The sequence below is a fragment of the Haliotis cracherodii genome, unplaced genomic scaffold (assembly GCF_022045235.1).
Source record: "Haliotis cracherodii isolate W230 unplaced genomic scaffold, xgHalCrac1.p SCAF_15, whole genome shotgun sequence".
In the NCBI taxonomy this organism is placed as follows: Eukaryota; Metazoa; Mollusca; class Gastropoda; order Lepetellida; family Haliotidae; genus Haliotis; species Haliotis cracherodii.
The window spans coordinates 5,924,451-5,947,263 of record NW_027266270.1 but is presented as its reverse complement, the minus strand read 5'-3'; the positions used below and the strand labels follow the sequence as shown (position 1 = coordinate 5,947,263).

At 38.4% G+C, this 22,813-nt stretch overlaps 1 protein-coding gene across 2 annotated transcripts; it reads left to right on the top strand.

The window, feature by feature from the left end:
• The first annotated feature begins 295 nt into the window (after window positions 1–295).
• On the top strand, window positions 296–16,514 carry LOC139462193 (nuclear transcription factor Y subunit alpha-like). Of its 2 annotated transcripts, none has more exons than XM_071243763.1 (9): window positions 296–393; window positions 3,706–3,843; window positions 5,819–5,962; window positions 7,001–7,063; window positions 8,601–8,733; window positions 10,675–10,817; window positions 11,654–11,830; window positions 15,281–15,388; window positions 15,616–16,514. In XM_071243763.1, the coding sequence occupies exons 2-9, from the start codon at window positions 3,721–3,723 to the stop codon at window positions 15,730–15,732; spliced, it is 1,008 nt and encodes a 335-aa protein (XP_071099864.1). In that variant the 5' UTR covers window positions 296–393; window positions 3,706–3,720; the 3' UTR covers window positions 15,733–16,514. The 2 variants fall into 2 exon arrangements, with proteins under 2 accessions (XP_071099864.1, XP_071099865.1); XM_071243764.1 differs by having other exon boundaries at window positions 11,654–11,846; window positions 15,616–15,701.
• The last annotated feature ends 6,299 nt before the right edge of the window (window positions 16,515–22,813 follow it).

Genomic DNA, 22,813 nt, shown 5'->3' with positions numbered 1-22,813 from the left:
TCTTCCATGTGCTGTCTGTCACGTGGTGATTATTGACAGGCGGTGACATTTTCGTGACCTCGCGTTCGGCTGTTCTATCGACTGGTAACACCCCCTCGTGTGACTTTAGAAATTGTCATTTTCAGTTTGAGTTACGATATTTGTTTCATTAGTAAAGAAACAGACTTCACATAAACTAAACAGCAGCATTCCCGTAAAGTTGTAGATACAGTTATCCCGCAATAAAAAAAGGCTTTTGCAGAGACTTGCTTCAACGAGGGAGGGATTGTACACAATGGCCAGAGCCAATGGCGGACGAGGTGCGCAAGGGTAGTTTCTCATGATTCGTTGTCCATCTCGGCTTGATTTCCATAACCAATCACCTCGGCACCGCACTGAAATCACCGGCCCAATGTAAGTCCGCAAATTATCTTCTTATTCATTGTGCTTCTGTAATCGTTGTGTGTACTCCTTGCGTATTTGTCGAGATATTTGAATGTTTTGAAAATACATTTGTACGGGAAAGCGCACGTGAATCTCGATGGCTCGTGCAAATTTATTCGGAATCACGAGAATTTAGGTCATTGTCTTTGTTTTCCCATGTTCTAGTAAGAACAACGAATGTGCCTTGTTGTTTTTGTTGATTGAGTGAATGGAGCTGTTTCTACGTTCTAGAGTACCATGTTTACTCTGTAGTGTTCAAAATGTGCCGCGATCTTGTCCCATGTCTGGTCGATCTCAATGAAATTGCTTGATAGTGACCGATTAGATCCACTATCCCCGTTCAGTGTTAGATCCCATTGTACGAACTACGCATCATGGTGTAAAAATCAATTTGACAGCGAGTGGGCGAGTAGACACAATGTAGACGTTGTTTGGGTATGTCCCTATTTCATAATATAAACATACCAGAATAGACGACTTCAAAATATCTTGGTAAAATACCATTCCTTTCGCCCTTTCATTGTTCCTGTTGGGGAAACCATCCCCGAACAGCCTAGATAATTTCCGCCTATCCTGGGTAGGTATGACTTTATGCTTCTGATGAATTATTGACATGATTTTTTGTTTTGGATTTCTTTTTTTATGAATGATCAAATGTTACATTATAAAGTCATAATTTAATAGATAAATATACATTAGCCAACATCCAAACCATGTGTTCAATGTAAATGTTAACCCGATACCTCTGTCAATATGATAGCTTGATAGCCTCATATTAGACTTGTCCTGCAAACTTCATAATAATTTTATTTTTATTTATTTTTTTAATCACAGTTTGCTAAATTGGGTTTTGAAGGTACTGTATTTACTAAATAAGTGGCATAAAAGATGGTGTGATCAAAGCATTGTCAGCAAATATTGTATACACAGTAGATAAACACTTTTATAGCTTTGTGGTGTCATTAAACACGTTTATGGCTTTGCAGTCTTCATGGTCAGTGTTTTACTTTCAAGGGACCCCAATAATAATCTTTGCTAGACTAGCCTCTAGTCTCTGAAATGAAAATATCTCACAGAAAAAACAAACAGTTGTTAAATGATCTTAATCTTGTCAATAAAAAGGAGTCCAGAGACTTCATTTTCAGAAATAGTACTGCAGTAATCTAGACTTGCCAAACATTATAGACTTGCATGGGCTGTATTGGATATATTTGTATCAGGGTCTGTATGACCGACTAGGTCTTTGTAGGCTATATGAGGTCCTTTAAAGTAATCAAACGATGTAGTATGCTGTACGTTTTGCTAATTACTTTAGAGTCTACAATGAATAAATGATCATGTGGTCATTGATGGATGAAATAACAGACACCCATAACTGCTCTTGATGCACTGTAAGTACAACGGATATTATTATGCGGCCCGCCCGACGGACACATTTATTTTATTTTTCTGTGTCCATTCTCTATTTGTGTGTAGTGGACTCTCATTGGTGAGTTACCATGGTTCGTTTTATGGCACAGATGTGTTGTAATTATCAATTAGTTTTATGACCATTAAGCATGCTAAGTGTCTATTCTGTGTTGAGCAAATGGAGGGTTTACGATACTTGTATTTGAGTCAAGGACATAATTCTAGTGAAACTGGAAAAAAGGAAGTCTTTCCGTTGACTTTCAGTAAAGCTGTTTGATCTTCATTAATCTGTTACTTGTTTTGTTAGGTAAGTGTTTGGATGATGCAATTTACATTTTTATAAATGAGCTACAACCTTTATGTGAAATATTTATATAAAAAAAAATCTTTTTTAGCATATTGTTTGTGGAGTGTTTGGGTTGATCGAGAACAGAAACTGGGAAGGGTTGTAGATTGACAATTACATCTCATTTTTGTTGATGAGTGAATACAGAATATTTATGTCCTAATCAGAGCTCCAGATAAGCTGCGTATCTGCGTAAAATACGCATCAGAAATGCAGAAATACGCAGTAAAATAAAATTAAAGCGTATCAAATATGCAACAAACATTACAGATACGCTACAAAAATAAATCTTGTGTGTATCATCAAAATATTGTGAAGTAACCCTGCGTATTCAATTAGCAAATCAGCAACTTATTTTGTAATTATGAACAGGCATTCCGTCAACCTTGCTAAACTCCACGATGACAGTTACATCATGATCATTTGCCATCACACTTTCTTGTGTAAGTATCGTGGTATTTTGAGTCCTATAAAGCTCTCGAACCCACACGACACCAGTTTGCAGGGACTAGATGAATAGTGTTTTTAAATATTTAACTTAAATACCCACATGTGTAAAAACTAGTGGGTAACAGAAATTTGAATACCCAGATAGAATTACTGATACCCAATGATTTTAAAATGCATGGGTAAAATACCCAGAACACCAAAAGCTTATCTGGAGCTCTGCTAATATACTATTAGGAAATTGTTTCATCGCTACCAGTGTTTGTTGTTTGTGTTCCTAGTGATTTGTCTACAAATGAAAGATGTGAAACCTAAGTATTTTGTTTTCAGGATCAGTAATTCATGAATTGAATTAAACACGATGAACCAGGAAGTAGATTTAATCCTGTTTGCACCCTGTGTGGTATCCCTGTCGTTAAGAAGGGATATTTCTACTGTGACTACCTGGATCAGATAGTCGGGCTCTGTGACCAGGTTGATGGCCTGTCAGCATTGCTCATGATATCAACCACTGGTTTATCTGGCACAGACTGTATTATTTACAGGCCCTTGTGACATAGCTGGAATATGCCAGACTATCGTTAAACAAAATAATTCTGTTTCCTTTACCAAGATAATATGGTTGATCAGAAAGCCATGATTACTGAGCATTTTGTTATTGGTAGATAAATATTAAAGCATTATTGATAGTAATTAGACCCGTGAAGATCCAGGGTAGAATAGGTCTTCAGCAACATATGCTTGCTGTGAAAGGCGACTATGCTTGTCGTAAGAGGCGACTAACGGGATCAGGTGGTCAGGACCCCCAAATAGTAATTTCAAGAGTCCTCACAGGAAATATTAGGTCCTGAAAAGTAATGAAATGGTGTAGTGTACTGTAATGGATAATTTCTTAAATTACAGGAATTTTAAATTTCATGTCAAGAATTTGGTATGAGGAATACTTTTGTGGGTTGTGGGCATATTTGGGATGCAATATATATTTCTTCATGCGTCCAATCTGTACGATTGTAGGTACTGGATGCACATTTTCTCTGTCACGTCATACTGTGATAATGTTGATTCCTCTGTTTGCCCAGACCCCATGTGGTCCAATGGAGCAGCTCCAAGTGCAGAACTCGTATGATGCAAGTCAGAATGGAGTGTCCGTAGTGCAGTCTCCCTTTCAGACCATCCAGTTCCCCTTGCAAGGGGGACAACTCCAGGCACAGCCACAGGTTTGTTCACAGTGCCTTAGCAACACACTTAGAAATCACATTTAATAAAAAATATACCATGTTGGGACGATTTTTGTGCTAAATATTCTTTCGCTTAAGTGTAAGGGTAAACACAGGGAAATGATGAACATGCTTAATGAAATAAAAATTAAGAGGTATTTTAATATTGCTTTCAATGCAATAGTGTAGTAAATAAAACTAAGCGTTAGAGCCTTCTCCAGCATCTTTATTGGTTACAATTGAAATACATGTCACCACTACAATGCCCTACCATTGGTTGTAACTATAGGAATTGGGAAACTTTCAGCGCTAGAAATTGAATCGCGGAAATGAAAGAAAACTGGTTTTTTTATCTCAGATTTTAAATAAATGCAGTTAATATACAAAATATATAAATATTCAAACAACTGAATTAGTACTAATTGGGCCTTGGCACAAATACAGCATATCAAAGGTTTTTATGTCTTTTTACACGTAAAAGTGTGTAAAAATATGAACAAAACAGACTTTTGTGAAACTGAACATAACCAGGTGTTAGTAGATCAAGGAGAATGTCCATGACCTATGACACCTTGATGACAGGTGAAAACAGGTGCTTGAAACCCACGTGCATGTGATTTGTCAGTGGTTAGTGATTTGTGAGTGGCATTATGGGATAGTGAATCATCGTCAAAATATCAGAACGTAAAAGTAACATATTCCCTTCTCAAACAACAACTTACATGTCATTATTATTATGTACATAAACATAGCTGTTATTTCTATTGTTTTGTTAACTTTTTTTCCAGGCTAATTTGCATAATGCATATAGCCTGTTTCTGCCATGTCAATTTGGACTTAGTTTTATTTTTGAATGTTGAAAGTGCCTACAAATTACCTTTTGTAAAGTACATTTTGTATTGAGCACTGAGATAAAACTAGCAAATCCAGACTAGTACTTTTCCAGTTCTTTTGTTATTTCGTATTTACATCAAATGCTTTGTGTCGATTATTAAATCCAGCAAAACAGTTTTTTTCTCATTTCCTTGAGTACTTTAGTCCTGTAGTCCTTGCCAAATTGCCAAATAGTTAAGGTATCAGAAGAACTAGTAGAAATTTGCCATTTTTATTATAATTTTAAGGGTTTTGCTCTGTTATAAGGACTTGTGGACTATAACAGTTAGTTTCTATCGCTGATTATTGTAGTTAAAATTTTGGAATTTGTAGTGGCATTGGCTGCAGGTCCAGATTAACCCCTTATATTCAACTGGAATACTCCTGACTGCAAATATTAACATTATTTACTCTTCCCCACTCATGTCTTGTTTGGGGTTTTCATGTTGTCGATCTTGTCATACTTTACTATGTAACAAGATCTAATTGTCACAAAGTGTATCAGTGGCTCAGTACAACTCTTTGTTTGTCACTGCAGTAATCTAGACTTGCCAAACATTATAGACTTGCATGGGCTGTAGTTGATATAAATGTATCAGGGTCTGTAAGACAGACTAGCGACTGACTATGCTTGTCATAAGAGGCGGGTGGTCACGTGGTCAGACTTGATGACTTGGTTGATGCATGTCATCATATACCAATTGCATGGATTGACGCTCATGATGTCAATCACTGGATTGTCTGGTCCAGACTTGATTATTTACATACCTCCATCATATAAGCTGGAATATTGCTGAATGTGGCATTAAACAACATACAAACAAAAAACAGCAACTTGATGTTATAGGTATCCAGTTGCAAGTTAGGAACTAAGGTATATCTCCCTACAGTGTTACCATCCAGACCTGACCATGTGTTGTGTAACCATGCAGCCCTGACCATGTGTTGTGTAACCCTGCAGCCCTGACCATGTGTTGTGTAACCCTGCAGCCCTGACCATGTGTTGTGTAACCATGCAGCCCTGACCATGTGTTGTGTAACCATGCAGCCCTGACCATGTGTTGTGTAACCATGCAGCCCTGACCATGTGTTGTGTTGTCAGCTGATCCAGCTTGGGCAGAATGGCCTCCTGCAAGGACAGTCCTTCATGCTGCAGACCCTGCCCCAGGGACAACCTATACAGATTCAGGGCCAGTTCCCACAGACTATACAGCTTCAGGGACAGAATGGACAAATTCTGCAGCAGGTAAGAACCATTACATTAGAATATTCTATAAAATTCTTAAAACAGTGAAATCATGTTAGTCCCCATTCTGTTTATGAAACCCCACCCATATAAACAACTACTTGGAATAAATATACATACTGCTCAAAACAAGTTAAAGAGTACTCACTGTTGAAAGGCTGTGAGTTGCAATACCCATTACTGGCATTAGGCATGACATATACATTATAGTCATGTAAAAAGGTGTGTACTTTAACTTCTTTTGAGTAGTATGCATAAACCATGCTACAGCATTAGAAATTGGCACTAGTCATGTAGTCCTTGCCAAACTGCCCAATAGTTAAGGTATCATAAGGACAAGTAGAAATTTGCCATTTTTAAGGGTTTTGCTATATGTTATTATAAGGACTAGTGGACTAAAAGTGCTAGTTTCTAGACCCGTGAAGATTCCAGGGTAGAATAGGTCTTCAGCAACCCATGCTTGCCGTAAAAGGTGACTATGCTTGTGGTAAAAGGCGACTAACGGGATCGGGTGGTCAGGCTCGCTGACTTGGTTGATGCATGTCATCGATCCCAAATTCGTGGATTGATGCTCATGATATTAATCACTGGATTGTCTGGTCCGGACCTGATTATTTACAGACCACCGTCATATAGCTGGAATATTGCTGAGTGCAACAAACTAACCAACTAACCAACCGCTGATGAATGTGTTTCATGACCCGATTCAAACACAAACAGCCATGACACATTAACTATGGTCATATGAAAAGGTTGGTGTTCTTTAACTTTTTAAGTAGTATGCATGAATACAACTCACATTAAGCCAGGGGGCGGTCGGGTAGCCTAGTGGTTAAAGCGTTTGCTCGTCAGGCTGAAGACCCGGGTTTGAATCCCGACATGGGTACAATGTGTGAAGCCCATTTCTGTTGTCCCCCGCCGTGATATTGCTGGAATATTGCTAAAAGCGGTGTAAAACCATACTCACTCACATTAAGCCATGATTGTGTCTCATGACCCGATTCCGGGCACCAACCCTCGTCTCCTCCTTCTCTTCAGCTGCCCCTGTATGCTGGAAACCAGGCCATGCCTCAGAACCAGCACCAGAACGTCTCGCAACCAGTACGTCCACCACACTCCGTCTCAAATAGTCACTTTCAAACATGTCATGTACAGTAAACTGGTATCAAAGCTGTGCGGTGCTCACAGGCTTGGACTGACTCTGTGCAGAGTTGTATCCCTTACCAGTGCCAGGATCATATTTCAGATCCTTCATTTGCCCTGACTACAATCTTTATTCTGTCATTTGTCTGCATCCCTGTGGGTTTTCCTCTGTAATGAAACTCATAGGCGGCAGTATTAATGAAATACTTTTGAAGCAGTGGGTAAGCATGCTCATGGGAGGTTTTTCCACAAATGGTGATCTCATTAGATGATAATTCTATTATTTTCTATTGGTGCACCCCATCTTGAAAGATGACATGTTTTGACGAGCCAACAATTCATGGCCCTTTATTCAGATTCAAGCCTGACTGATGATGCAAATGTTTGAGCACTGATGTAATTATTCATTTGTAGCTATAACTGATATCGGGAGAAGGCTTGTTTTGGCATAAAACAGTTCACGAAAATATAATTTTACCCTCGTTAAATTATTTCTTGCACTCAAATGGTAGATGTCAGACCTGCATCACTTTCCTCCCATGTCAATCTGAGGCACTGTGATATAACTGGAATACTCACTCACTCACTCACTCACTCACTCACTCACTCACTCACTCACTCACTCACTCACGCAGAAAATATGTCAACAAAAGGTAGTGATGGAAACTGCTACATTGTTTTATTTCATCCTTTGTAAAACCTTGCATTTGAAAGAATAATTGTAAAAATTATTAAGACAAGTAGTTGACAATTCTTATTTTGAACCATATGTTCATTGGAAAATAAATTACAAGTGCTTCCCTGGCATTTGATTGGCTAACCAAGCAATATTTTTTGCGTTTGTTTCCATAAATTGAAAACAAATTAGGCCACACCCACTTAGAAACTATTGTTTCCTGATTGGCTGATCATAGAATGGGTGGGGCTTGTGTTGCGTTATTAGCCTCAATGATGACATTTATTTTGTACTGTTGTCTTCAGTTGTTTTTGTGTTAATCGTTAAGTAATTATTGTTGACTCTATTTATTTATAAGAATTTACTGCAATATGTTTTGCGTTTATGGACAAATCAACATAAAAACCAATGTGCTCACTGTTCATACTTACAAAAAATATTGAAGTTAATTCTTAATTTGAATGTCAGACATTGCCATATTTGACAGCTGTAATGCTATAATGTCACCACACTTGAATAAGGCACTTTATTACCTACGAGGGCACACATATTGGGGTTCATATAAATTCTGTGTGCCCTAGAGTCACATCACGTCACCAGACAACATTGTATTGTTTCCATCATCCGGACGGCATTGTTGAATTCATTCAAATCTTATTGTGATGTGAGGTCGGAATGACAATAGAAATGACGTCCTTCATGTCCACATTTTGAACTGAGACCTCCTTTCTCCTTAAACAGAATCTCAGTAGTTTTCAGTACATTTTGAGTAAACCACATGAGACTCCGTTCTTCCATGGTGATGCTATGTGCTTCCAGGTATTTATTCAGCAGCCTCAGACACAGAATCAGGTTCTCGGGCAGTTCATCAATGCTCAGAACGGTCAGATACTGTGGCAGCAGCATGTAGCAGGGGCAGACAACTCTGCTCAGGCGCAACTCCAGTCACAAGGTAAGGAAATGGACTGTGCACACACTGAATGACTTAGTCTTTGAATTTTGAGGCCTGTCTTGAAGAGTCCTTGAATTTTCCTTCCAATCCCTGTTTCAAGTAGAAAACATCTTTCCATAACCAGTTAAACAATGATTTATAACTTTGCTTAAAGACATTTGTATATGATCTATTTATGGTCTCAGAGCTCCAGATAAGCTGCATATCTGCGTAAAATACGCATCGGAAATGCAGAAGTATGCAGTAAAATAAAATCCAAGCGAATCAAATACGCAACGAACATTACAGATACGCTACAAAAATAAAACTTGTGCGTATCATCAAAATATTGTGAAGTAACCCTGCGTATTCGATTAGGAAATCAGCAACTTATTTTAAAATTATAAACAGGCATTCCGTCAACCTTGCCAAACTCCACGAAGACAGTTAATCATGATCATTTTGCCAATCACACTTTCTTGTGGAAGTATCGTGGTATTTTTGAGTCCTATAAAGCTCTCGAACCCACACAACACCAGTTTGCAGGGACTAGATGAATAGTGTTTTTAAATATTTAACTTAATAAATACCCCTATGTGTAAACACTAGTGGGTAACAGAAATTTGAATACACAGATAGAATTACTGATACCCAATGATTTTAAAATGCATGGGTAAAATACCCACAACACCAAAAGCTTATCTGGAGCTCTGGGTCTATGGTGTAAATTCAATTCTGATGAACAACTGCTTCTGTTGTTTTGTGTTCAGTGGAATATGCCCAAATCTGTAGCAATTTGGATGCAGGGCGAAATTTTCTTTTTAAACCGAACTTGTCCTGCAGGGCAAGTAGATATTATTTTGTACTCGACCTGCAATATTTTCACTTGCCCTCATACATTTAATAAAGTTTTATGATCTCAGTTAAAACTATAGAGTTGAAACTGTGTATGAGTGATATCAGCATTTAGATCTGATAATAAACAAGTCTTTTCCTCTGATTTTAACTCACTTTAGATTTGTGTACCAAAATAAGGTTGGAGTTTCTTAAATTTATCAATACATAAGTCAGGTCAGTGACAGTCTCCTAGGGTCTTTTTTAGGGGTGGGGTACATTTTGGGGTTCGTATGTGATTTCCAAAAGAGAGGACTGCCTCCATGGTCTAGTGGTAGTGTGTCCACCCGGAGATCTGGCCGCGTCGTACCAGACGACATTAAAAGATGGTATTTGTTGTTACCCTGCCTCTGCATTAGGGGGCAAAAACAAGGACTGGTCGGCTCGGAGTCAGTATGCTGTATCTGAGTGGGATATTTATGTTAAAACTGCGGCATGGTATCTCAGTGGGCTAGCACTATAAATCGGCATCAGTCCGAACTAGTACAAGCAGCCACACGTAACCTACGCATGTCCACCCACCCACATGCATGCACATCGCTATGTAAGTGTAATAATCTTTGACGTGACATTAAACCTAATTTCACCTTGCCAGAATTTGCTGTGCAGAGTTACGTCCCTCTGATTGTGGGTTGGAATCCCGGTTCACCATTGTTCACCCTGATGCTCGTGGGTTTCACCGAAGTGGTAAATGTCTGAGACCTGCTTCACTTGGAGGTTTCCTCCCACATGAAGCTGACACGCCGTGATATAACTGGAAAACGGTTAAAAGTGGCGTTAAACCCAACTCACTCATTCTAAGGGGCGGTCGGGTAGCCTAGTGGTTAAAGCATTCGCTCGTCACGCCAAAGACCTGGGTTCAAAGCTGGACATGGGTACAATGTGTGAAGCCCATTTCTAGTGTCCCCCGCCGTGATATTGCTGGAATATTGCTAAAAGTGGCGTAAAACCATACTCACTCACTCACTCACTCACTCACTCACTCACTCACTCCAAAAGAGAGGTGTTGAACCCCCTTGATCCCATGCCATAGGCTCGTATCTCACACGTAATGCGTCTCTCCCACAGGAGTGTACCAGGTAGCCTATCCGTCCACCCAAACTCCAGTGATGCCTGACGCCAATCAGGTGGTGTCTGCTCCACAGACCACAACACAGTCACCGTCGCCAATGCCTGTCGCCAACAACGCCGACAATGGAAATGTTGTCATGGTAGGTAACTGGATCAATGAGATCCCTGGGACATTTCAGACAGAACTCGCCTCAAAGTTTTGTTGCAAGAGGCTGTGGGTAGGAGTGACCCAATTATCTGAGGCACTACAATTCTCTGTGCAGGCAAATTGAAATGATGGTGGGTTTAAATATTGTTTTCTCCCCAATTAGGTTTCTGGGTTTATCAGCACCATATCCGTGCTTGAAGGTTTCCCCAAAGTCCTAAGTTCTGAGAAGATCCAGGGTAGAATAGGTCTTCAGCAACCCATGCTTGCTGTAAAAGGCGACTATGCGTGTCACAAGAGGCGACTAACAGGATAGGGTGGTCAGGCTCGCTGACTTGGTTGAAGCATGTCATCAATCCCAATTGTGTGGATCGATGCTCGTGATATTAATCACTGGATTGTCTGGTCCAGACTTGATTATTTACGGTCTGCCGTCATATAGCTGGAATACTGCTGAGTGCGGTATAAAACAACAACAAACCAACCAACCAACCCAAAGTCATGAACCTCCAAGACCTGTATGACAACTAGTTGACCGAGCAGTAAAGTAAAGTAAACTTTGTGATGTGTCACTTGACTGTCATTTACTCATAAACAACGTGCATCTTTTTGCTTTGTTTATAGGGTGCAAGAGATTTATTATCCCATTCAGAAATCAGTGTGCATCCTGGCATTCGCTTATTCTATCGTATAGATTTTTATTTCCTTCCCAGGTGGGATATGTGATATTTTATAAAAAATCACAAGAACCAATCAGACATTCTGACATGGAGATAATCACTTTTGCAACTATTTCTTTGGGAAATTCCAAAAATGTGTTCTTGATTGCAGGTTGTGCCCGGTTCCACAAACACCCCCACCGTTCAAAGAGTCCCGCTCACCTGTCCAGAAATTGTTGATGATGATGAACCATTATATGTAAACGCAAAACAGTATCATCGGATACTGAAACGCCGTCAGGCCCGCGCCAAGTTAGAGGCAGACGGCAAAATATCTAAAGAGAGACGGGTGAGAACGACTTTTGGTGAGACATAGGTTGATCTGCCCGATTCTTATATTGTGTATGTGCATGGTCAGTATGTATGTGTTAGCTCACCTGGTGTCTCATGGTCGGTGTGTGTGTGTGTGTGTGTGTGTGTGTGTGTGTGTGTGTGTGTGTGTGTGTGTTAGCTCACCTTGTCTCATGTTGTGTTCATCTGTCTGTTCATTGAATGGTTGCATTTTTGACAAATCTAAAACCATTGCCCTTTTGATGGCTCATAAACTTGTGGATGACATCAGTAAGGAGGAATTATAGGGTTGTAAACATGTCAGTCAGGAACATGGCCTCCAAGGCAGCCATATTGAACCACCAGACCGCTCCCCCATTAGTTATGAGTTAATTTTCATCACAACTACAACAGCATTTTCATGTCTTTTGTCAGGATGAATGTGATGTTGAAAGGATGTTTTTCTTATTACCTCGGACAAGTTTTTGACGGGTGTGACCTGATATTTCGCAAGTGAGGGAAAGAACATCAAACACAATCAATCTGTCAGTTTTGATACAGGAATTACCGTTAAGACATATTGATCCTTTTATAACAGAAGCCCCTCCATCGGGTTTGATGAGCACTCTTATAAGTTAAGTTTTAAGAAAAACTAAATCCTATAATATTGGAAAAAAAACTACTGAGAAACAAATGATTGCTGTTATAAGATTCTGTTTGAAAGCGTTATCTTTTTCTAGTTTTCGTTTAGTCTCTATGTGTCTGAGATGCAGCATTAAATATTAATTTGCTTCTAGTTTACGTTTCGTGTCCAGCTCTGTTGCGCTGACTTTCTTTCTGTAACTATGGGGGGTGGTTGGGTAGCCTGGTGGTTAAAGTGTTAGCTCGTCACACCGAAAACCCGGGTTCGATTCCTGGCATGGATACAATGTGTGAAGCCCATTTCTGGTGTCCCTGCTGTGATAATACTGGAATATTGCTAAAAGTGGCATAAACCATTCACTCACTCACTGTAACTATGGTAACCAAATGCAATACGAAGTAAACATCAATGGGCAGTTTTCTAAAAGTCTAACATAACAAGTGCTCTGTTCATGCTATTCAAGTTGATAACCAATGATAACTATTTTCTTATTTTTCTACATTGCACATAACCTTAATATGTTTATAGCACACCTGTCTAACCTGTTTTCCAAATGGACTTAACTCATCATATTAGACAAAAAAGAAAACAAGCAATATTTTTTAAGGTCTATTTGCATTATCACAATTTAATATATTTCACTCAAAATCATAAACAGAGTATTCATGACCATAACTCTCAGGCATGCAGCCTCCAGCAAATTGGTCACAAACAGACCTTCTTTCTTGTCAAAGTCACCATGAGCAATCCAGGATTTTTGAAAGGGAGGGGTCCAAAATATCTCTGGGAAACCTCCCCACCCTACCCCTCTGGATTCGCCTATGGTTGCCCTCAAGCAATACTACCACCTCCCCAAGCTGGGATTCCAGGTCAGAAGAGTAGCCTCCCCTGGTACCTCCTGTCATGGCGACCTGAGACTGGGTTGGTCTTGATCGAATGTCAAACAGTGAAACTGATTCGACTTGATTATCGACATGTCACTGCTATGCCTCTCCTGTGGACCACCCCTGTGGACCTCAGATTCCACCCCTCGTATCCCTTGCATTTGCTTCAAACAAAATGGTGGCGATTTTTAATCGCTAATCAAGATCTATATTGTGATAAAATGGATCTTATATCGCGAAGGGCATCAAATCACATGATCACCTTGATTAAAAACATGAAAAGATTTGGAAAATATCTGTTGACAACGAGTTAGCGGTGCACATGCTTTGCAAATCCTGCAATCAACTGAACGAGATTTTGATTTCATTGCGCAATCTGAATTGGACTATGCATAGACTCGTTAGTCCAGCCAAAACCTAACTCCATAATGCCAGTTCGGTGAGGGTGGAAATTGGACTTTTATAGTCAGTTAACTCCCTTGCCTCAGGAAGCCTGTTGGTATAGGTTAACCAAAATACTTGTTTCTATCCGTATAGTATTTTGGTGTTTTTTACCTAATGCTAAAAGCGGCATAAAAGGTCACTTTCTCACTCTGCTCGTGTCTGATAGCCTGAGCTGTCCATGTTTTCATTGCTATGTTTATAAATTTGGGACTGGGAAAAAAGTGTATGTATTGGTCGTGCTGGTTTACTGTTGCATGTTAGACTTACAACTGTCTTAGCACTGAGATCGCCTTGTTGAACTGGCCCCAATTCTTGTTCTTAGCAATTTTTAACACATTTTTTTACTGTTCATTGAAGTCAGTTTGATTTCTTGCATGTTTGCATTTTTTCTCTGCTGAGTTTCTTGGAAGTTGTTGGTTTTGTGTAGAGATGTTGTGATGTCTTGTGTTCTTGACGAAAACTGTAATATCAGAATCTGATGATCAGATCTACACGAACCTGTTAAAGTGTCGCCTTTACTTCATGAACATGTTTTCTTCTTGTTTGTTTGTTGTTTAACGCCGCACTCAGCAATAGTCCAGCTGTATGGCGGTGGTCTGTAAATAATTAAGTCTGGATCAGACAATCTAGTGACTGACATCATGAGCATCAACCACACAATTGGAATACGATGACATGCATCAACCAAGTCAGCAAGCCTGACCATCCTATCCCTTTAGTCGCCTTTAACAGCAAGCATTGGTTGCTGAAGACCTTTTCTACCTCACTTGTTGAGGTATTGAAGTAATATGTGAAAAAGTTGGGATGACATCAGTTTTACATTGCACTAACATTGCACCATTGGACCAGTTCCATAACTTGATGTACAGAGTTGCTACCCTTAGGTGTGCCAGAATCCTATGATCTAGGGTTTTAATCCTGGTTTGCCCTGTCAGCGCCGTTGGTTTCATTAAAGTGGTTACTTCATTTTGGGCTTATGGGGCAGTGGGGTAGCCAAGTGGTTAAAACGTTCACACATCACGCCGAAGGCCCAGGTTCATTTTCCCACATGGGTCCAGTGTGTGAAGCCTATTTCTAGGGTCCCCTGCCGTGATATTGCTGGAATATTGCTAAAAGGGGCATAAAATCATACTCACTCACTCACTCACCTCTCCCATCAAGCTGACACGCCCCAATGATAATGAAACATTGTTCAAAGAAGCATGAAGCAAAACTCACTTATTCACTCACTTTGCACTTTAATGTGTTTTTTGAACCAAAAAGATTATTTGAAATGTATGTCTGTATTACCGGATTCTTATAATGAGAAATGTTATGTATTCATCGTGTTCATGTAATGAGGAAAAAATTCAATGCAATACTTCCTCACTTGAATTACTATGACAGTTTTACTTCTTAGTATCGAGATTACCTATACAATTTTGCTCTGCGTGTGAAAGAGAGGCTTTAGTTGTTTGAGTGTTTGTTAAGTTGACTATATAATTGACTTTTGTTCCAGAAATATCTTCACGAGTCACGACACCGACACGCATTGAATCGAGCGCGAGGAGAAGGAGGGAGGTTTCACTCAAAGGAAGAGGGGGGAGATGGTATCCTCATTAAAACAGTGAGTAACACGTTGTCAAAAACATTAATTGGAGATTATTACCTGCACAATTTCAGTTCAAAATGTCAGACATCAGCTCGTCAGGTCAAAAAATATTTTTTGTGTTTCATGATGGCCAAACAGACCTTGTCATTTCACATGTGCCATAACATTTTGTCACATATGTAACTAGTTGTCAAGCTACACTCATATGCATGTTTTAATTTGGTAACAATTTATAATTTCAGGAGCCTGATTCCCCGCCATTTGATTTGAGTAGTGTTTATGAAGTGAAGACCGAGCGTCTGTCACCAATAGCCGTCACAGTTGCACAAGATGCATTCCAGCTGCCTGAAGGATGCTGATTACCTCCCTTGAACACAAGTTGTCTCCCCTTACCAGTGAGCTGTCTGCATCCAGACAATGTTGAAGGCACATTGTTGTATGCTGATTACCTCCCTTGAACACAAGTTGTCTCCCCTTACCAGTGTTTCCAGACAATGGTCAAGGCACATTTTTGTAAGAAAGCGTACAACGTTATGGATACATTGTTGTGTTAGTGGTATTGAAGAACTTTACAGAAATGTATTTATGATAAACAGCTAATGGCTGGAATGCAGTTTTTCACTGTTAAGGGATTAGTACTTTTAAATTTGTTAAAGATTCTTTAATATTATGTTCTAAATGTTCTCACAACAGATTCAGCAGCTATTAATAAGAGAAAGAAACAGGTTGACATTCTTGTATAAGTTTTTAATAGTTTCTTTTTTTTTTTTTCTTTTAATGTGTACCTTTACAATCAAAAAATGTCCTTGAGACAGAAACGAACGGCTGATGCTAAACATAAGACGGGAAACTCTATCTGGCTGGGGACATGGCATTCAGTGACCAGCTGGTATCGGGGATGCAGACTGCATACTTTTCGAGGCGTTGCCATGATACATGGAACTGGGACTCTGAGTTTGACAGAGGCCATTTTGTCCTTTAGCATATCCTATGTAACATGATTACCAAATGGGGGAAAATCCAGTATTGTACTTTATGATCAGACTTTTTGTTTTGTTTAGTACATAAAAAAATTGGAGGGAAAGCTGTTCGGATTGTGCACAGGAAGTGGTACGGTTTATGGTGCCGTACACTGGTTATGCACAGCAGCTGGTTGTGTGTCTCATTAACAAGGTCATGGACGCTGGACAGATCAGTGCTATTTCAATAGATCAAAGGGGACATGAAGGTGCTGCAGCTCAAGTGCAACCAGGAACCTGTCCATTTTATTGCAGCATTTGTACAGTCAGAAATATATCCGAAGGGAACTGGATATCGCTGTGTGCATGTCATTGTTGAGCTATTGTGGGCAAGACCCAAAACTGCCACGTCACAATCAGTGACGTGCTTCACGAGGGCGAGTGTGTTCAAGATTTAATCAAACCTGATTTACGGTTGTAAATTTTCAAATGAATTGAGTCTGTAGACGAAATATTTTGTCAGAACAAGTGGAAGTTCTTATATTCATCATAAGTTTAATCCTAAACTTAATTCTCTGCCTGTTAATCACGTAATTTTATTTTTTCGTATTTGTCGACATTTACGAATATTGTTACTGAAATGTCAATATCTTTGAATAAGATATGTTATTTATGTTGTTTGACCAAAGTTGATGCACTTTTCAGTATTTTTGAGACATTTTTATGGTGAAGTAACCCGTATTGTTAATGATGTGTTTTGAAATGTTTGTTTAAGTACTTAGTTATTGTTTTACCAAAGACTTTTGTGTCATTCATTGTCAATTTTCACTTGGTACATGAAACAACCAGCTGCCAGTAACCATTGCTGTTGGAAGACATGATCTGTTTCATCGTAACAAATATACTACTCCAGAGACGTTAAAGAACACCTATTCTTTCCTCCGCCGTGAAGTGGAAGAGGGATACAGGAATGGGTTCTGTTCATCTGTCACATTTCGTTTCCATTGAGATTTAGAAAACCAGGAGAGATTTCTTAACTAAACTTGGCATATAGATAGGTCTAGTGGTGAACTGGTGCCTTTCAATATTTTGTAAAAATTATTTTTTTCGAGTTTCCATGGCCACAACTTTGACTGAAAATGGTCGTAGTGTTCCTTTCCGAAACAGATCGTGAAAATCTTACAATATTTAATCACCAAACTTGGCACATAGATAGGTCTATTGGTAAACTGGTGCGTTCACAGGGGCTGATGCCTTGCACACAACCAGACATGTCATATTGGCGGGGGATATCAGTATTTCATTTCACTTGTTTCATATGATTCTGGCTTGTCATGATATGAAAAACTCGGCGTTCCTTAACTTCTTTAGAGTAGTATATTTTCCCAACAAGGGACTTTCTTCCTTGTATGCATCACAGGAACTCCACAGTTTCAATCGTCATTGTATCGGGCACAATTATCCTATCATTTATTATCAGATTCAACACGTTTTTTAATCAATAAATGTGACGTCTCATCTCAGTTATCGGTTACCCTGAGAATTCCTCTCACATGAGTGTGATTTGATTGTAGACTGTTTATAGCATCCTGTCATCCGTATCAGACCCAAAATATATCTGTAGAAGCAACTGGTCCATGGTCAAGGATGTGAAGAACGCATAATTGAAGAAATAGTGTCATATCATCATGGTCATGGTCGTTATTTGTACATTGTGTATTCTTAATTTAGTTTGTGATAACTTTCTTTTAGAAATTTTAAGTTATAACATTTTTTTAACTTTTAGATTCAGTATTTTGAAATGAATTAATTTTCGAAATCAGATGGCATGACTTAACTTTATTTGAGCGAGCTGTCGATTCCAATTGCCAAATTAATTTTGTGGTCACATGTTTGATATGTACCAATAGCTAAACACGTCTCAAACTTGAGGATTCATGTTTTGTATCGCTGGCACCCCAGGATAAGTATATTAAATTGAAGGGAGCAAAAAGTATGTTTTGAACCAAGATACTTTTCAAAGCAACGCAAAACCCGACCGACTCACTCATTGTCAGAGTTCATGTATTGTCCCTTCATCTTGTTCCGAGAAATCCAGATGTTTGCCTGCAGATGGGCCGGCCATGTTTGTTGCCTGGTGTTGTAGGTATTGTAGGTATTGTGTTCAAAGATTTCATGCTCATGTCAAACTTTTAGATGCATTTTACCAGGAATGTCACACCCATGTATCATTTGTTTTAGGGTGAATATGTTTTAGAATCTCAGTTAATATTGCATATCAACAGTGCTACATTTATGAACAATTTTCATTTGAATGATACGCATCTTTTTTTTAATCTGACAGATTTTTGTTGTCGTACCCGAGCCTGGAATCATATTTTACAAATTGTTAGTAGGCATTTGTTACATGGCTTGAGAATTTGTTGATATGTATGTTGTCCAAGAAACCATATGGAAGTGAAAAATGAAAATATGTTGCGATGTTATTCATTCTTTTAAATGCAAAGGGCCCATGTTGAAATCTCGAATCTCCTGTGGGTATTTCAGGGTAAGAAGAGGTCCCCAGGTTGTAGGAGGCTAAATAGATTTGTAGTCAGGCTCAGTGACTTGGCTGATTGCATGTGTTTGTACTCTGTTGGAGTGGATTGTGCTCATGATATTGATCACTGGTTTGTCTGGCCCAGACTTGAGTATTTACAGGCCACTGTCATATAGCAGGAATATTGCTGAGGGCGGCATTAAAACAAGAATCAAATGGATATTAAATATTTTCTTATAGAGGTGTCATGATACACCTATCTTGGGTATCGATACACTTTGCTATACTTAAGTCACCATATTTAATTTGTGCATGTGACACAGATGATGAGAGCTTGTTGCTATCTACTACTTTGTTTTCATTGCATGACTGGTTAATTTTTGGCTAAAATCATACTGATATTATAATACGATCTTTTACAGTATTTTATCTCATGGAATATGTGCATTTAATACAGGATCCATTAGGTGTAAGGCAGTTTTAAGGCTTTTAGGAAATCAATATTGATTTAAAACGTGAATCATTGTGTTGTATCGGCTGGTTAGATTCATGGTGAATCACGACACCTGTGATTCTCAAGTGTAATGTAGAACCGCAGAAGAACCACTAGTAGACGTGTTGGAGATGTGGACACAAGATTTGGTTGGTAAGAATTGTCTAGTCTGCAGTGTTGACCACAGTCTCATTTGTTCTTTTAACATAAGGGGCGGTCGGGTAGCCTAGTGGTTAAAGCTTTCGCTCGTGACGCCGAAGACCCAGGTTCAAATCCCCACATGGGTACAATGTGTGAAGCCCATTTCTGGTGTGCCCCAGCTGGAATATTGCTAAAAGCAGCGTAAAACCATACTCACTCAGTCATTTAACAAAAGTGTTTCACTTTTTAGCCAATTGTTGTGTTTTTTATCTTTCTTTTTTATCCAATTGTTGTTTTTTATATTTCCTTTTTGGCAAAACCAGTACTGGGTCTGAAATCCTTGTTCATCATCACGTATGATGAAAGAAAATATATGTATGTGAAGGTGAATCGGGGAAAGACTAGTGTATAAAAGCATTTTAGGATTTGTAGCCAATGAGTGAATGGTAAATCACATCAGCACACATCTGATTGGTCAATGCGTAGCCCCAGTAGTTGAACAGCTGATACAGGAAGGGATGATGGGGTGTGGTAACCCCAGATGAGGCCAGGTCGTCACATCTCGGTGTGCCTGCAGAGGGTGGGAGATTTAACACAGATTAACAAAGAGTACAGAAATATTGATAACAACTGTTAATTATAATGAGGTTTAAGTTTCCAACCCACATGAATTTGGGAATTATTTGAAGTGCAATATTTGTCGTCATGAAATATTTATTGACAGACTAAGATTCAGTTATGCTGTACATAGTATTTAGAAATATACTTGTTTACTTGATATGTTGCCATGGTTACATTTATCATTATAGTGATGTTTCATTAATTAGAAGTATTGTGAGTATTTGCTTGTCTTTAAAGAGCTACAGATTTGTAAACACATGGTGTAATTATGCATTATTCCTACTGAGAAATCTGTATATGATGATAGACATAAGGAATTCAATACATTTAATAACAGCTTGTTTCTTCTCATCCCCAGTGATCCAGGGTATTATGTCTCGTAACAGGCGACTAATGGGATCGGGTGGTCAGGCTCACTGACTTGGTTGATGCATGTCATTGATCCCAATCTTGTGGATCGATGCTCATGATATTAATCACTGGATTGTCTGGTCCAGACTCGATTATTTACAGACGGCCGTCATATAGCTGTAATATTGCTGAGTGCGACGTTAAACAACAAACCAACCAACCAACCAACCAACCAACCAACCAATTCAAGCCATTGTGATAAATACCTTGGACCACCATAGCTTTGTTACTTACCACTTACTTAAAAGAGAATTTCTCTCATCCATCTGATTCATTTGATTGGCTGGCTATTTATAACATTATTCAAATGAGGCTCAAGACAAAGGCAGTGAATGGGCAAGGGTATTTAAGATACTATAATGCAGATTTTGTACCTTTGATAACTGAGCATAGTTCCTCCTGTAAAACAATGCCCTTTCATGAAATATATATTTGTGGAAAAATATTTTAAACTGTAAACAACAGTCAATTTAACTTCCATTACATGATATATGTTAATTTTGTACTGTGTAAATATTTGAAGCAATTATTATGAGAATATGATGAAACAACCAAAGGATTGTATCCTTATTGATTTTATTGAAATGTATTGAAGTAGAACCAATGTAAATATATTCCAAGTTCATTTTCAAAAGTGAAAGATATTTCAGGATGTTTGTATAATACCAGCACTGCAATAGTTGGATGGGGGCATGGGTGGCCCAGACATCTAAGGCGCTGCAATTCACAGTGCAGAGTTGCGTCCCTTGGACATGCGAGAAACCTGTGATCTCGGGTTCGAATCCTGGTTCGCCCCGATTATGTTTCTAGGTTTGTTAGCACCATACTCGTGCTTGTGGGTTTCACCAAAGTGGTAAGCGTCTAAGACCTCCATCACTTACGGCTTTCCTTCTCCATTAAGCTAACCCACCTGTAATTTGACTGGAATACTGTTCAAAGCAGTGTTAAACCTAACTAACTCGCTCATTCTAATGTTTGATAAAATAACAAATGTGTCAATTTGTTTTATATATACATTCATTTCATGTGTGTGACTTATTGAATTTTGTATGACTTTGGTGCCTTTTTTTTCATTAAAGTTAACAATGTTTTGATTAATTAATTTTTATATCAATTCCTCAGTATCCAGTTATGTGTTTCATTAAAATATAGTAAGATGAATGAAGTAACAATTTCTCTGATCTGAAAAAGTTTTTTCACTAATATTAGTATTTCAATATAAAATGTATACATTGTTTTTATTCCATAATATCAACATGTTAACACCATATTTCTCCATCAATGATTCACGTTATGCATCATACTCTTCATCACAGTGCTTGAAATTCATTGTCACCCTTGCATCATTGGTTGTTCAACTATAATTGTTTTCACAATTGCCAAAGTAGATGCTGTATCATGACGTTGCTGTTACTCCAAACTGTGTTGGCCTTTGTTAATAGGTTTAGGTATATGCTGACTCTTAAAATAATATTTCTAAATTTCATTATTAATCTGCCAAATATATGTGCAAAATAATAGTATTACAAATTACAGGAAGCGGTTGATGACATGTTTATTTAAAAATTGAATTTAAGTTAAGCTTGATTATCTATTCCCAAAGGGAGGTAACTCTTTTTCCTCACAAATCTCATTATACTAAGTATTTTATTGTAAAGAGGAGTTATATTCAAACTAACGAACTTTAATTCTTTAATTTTTTGGTTTTTAAAAAAATAATTCAGCTCTAAATCATCATTCCAAGTGTGTTTACAACAAAATAACTAGGTTGAATGAATTACAACCAAACATGTTTCATAGCTGGACTTTTAATTGAACAATTGGTGCTTTAGATTGTAGTGTTAGCCATTATAGAAACTAATATTAATTACTTGGCTCTGAAACTCAAATAAATTTGGCAGCAGCGACCGACAGCCTATTCTTTAAAAAATATGATTCCAGAAGATCCGCGGAAATGGGCATATGTTCTGTCATAACAATGGGTGGGTTAAAGAATCTCAATATAAATTGATGTTGTGTTTATCAAAGAAAGAGGCAACATGGCGGCACAGGGTCTTTGAGTGTGAAATGAATTGGTTTCATTTTATAAAACATAATGTCATTTTGAGATAAATTCGAATTCATTGCTCTGCTGATGGTGTATTGCACATGTTGACCAATCAAAGACACATTTGTTTACGCAGTCATTGGTGTTAAAATACTGCCATCAGTCGAAATAACATTCTCATTAATCTTTCAAACTTAAATACACAAATATAGAACAAAATTAATATTTT

Bases quoted from the DNA above. Each gene is read 5' to 3' on its own strand.
- LOC139462193 (XM_071243763.1), top strand. From the start codon at position 3,721: ATGGAGCAGCTCCAAGTGCAGAACTCGTATGATGCAAGTCAGAATGGA. The intron at 3,844-5,818 runs GTTTGTTCACAG...TTGTGTTGTCAG, and splicing joins AACTCCAGGCACAGCCACAG to CTGATCCAGCTTGGGCAGAA. The intron at 7,064-8,600 runs GTACGTCCACCA...ATGTGCTTCCAG, and splicing joins ACCAGAACGTCTCGCAACCA to GTATTTATTCAGCAGCCTCA.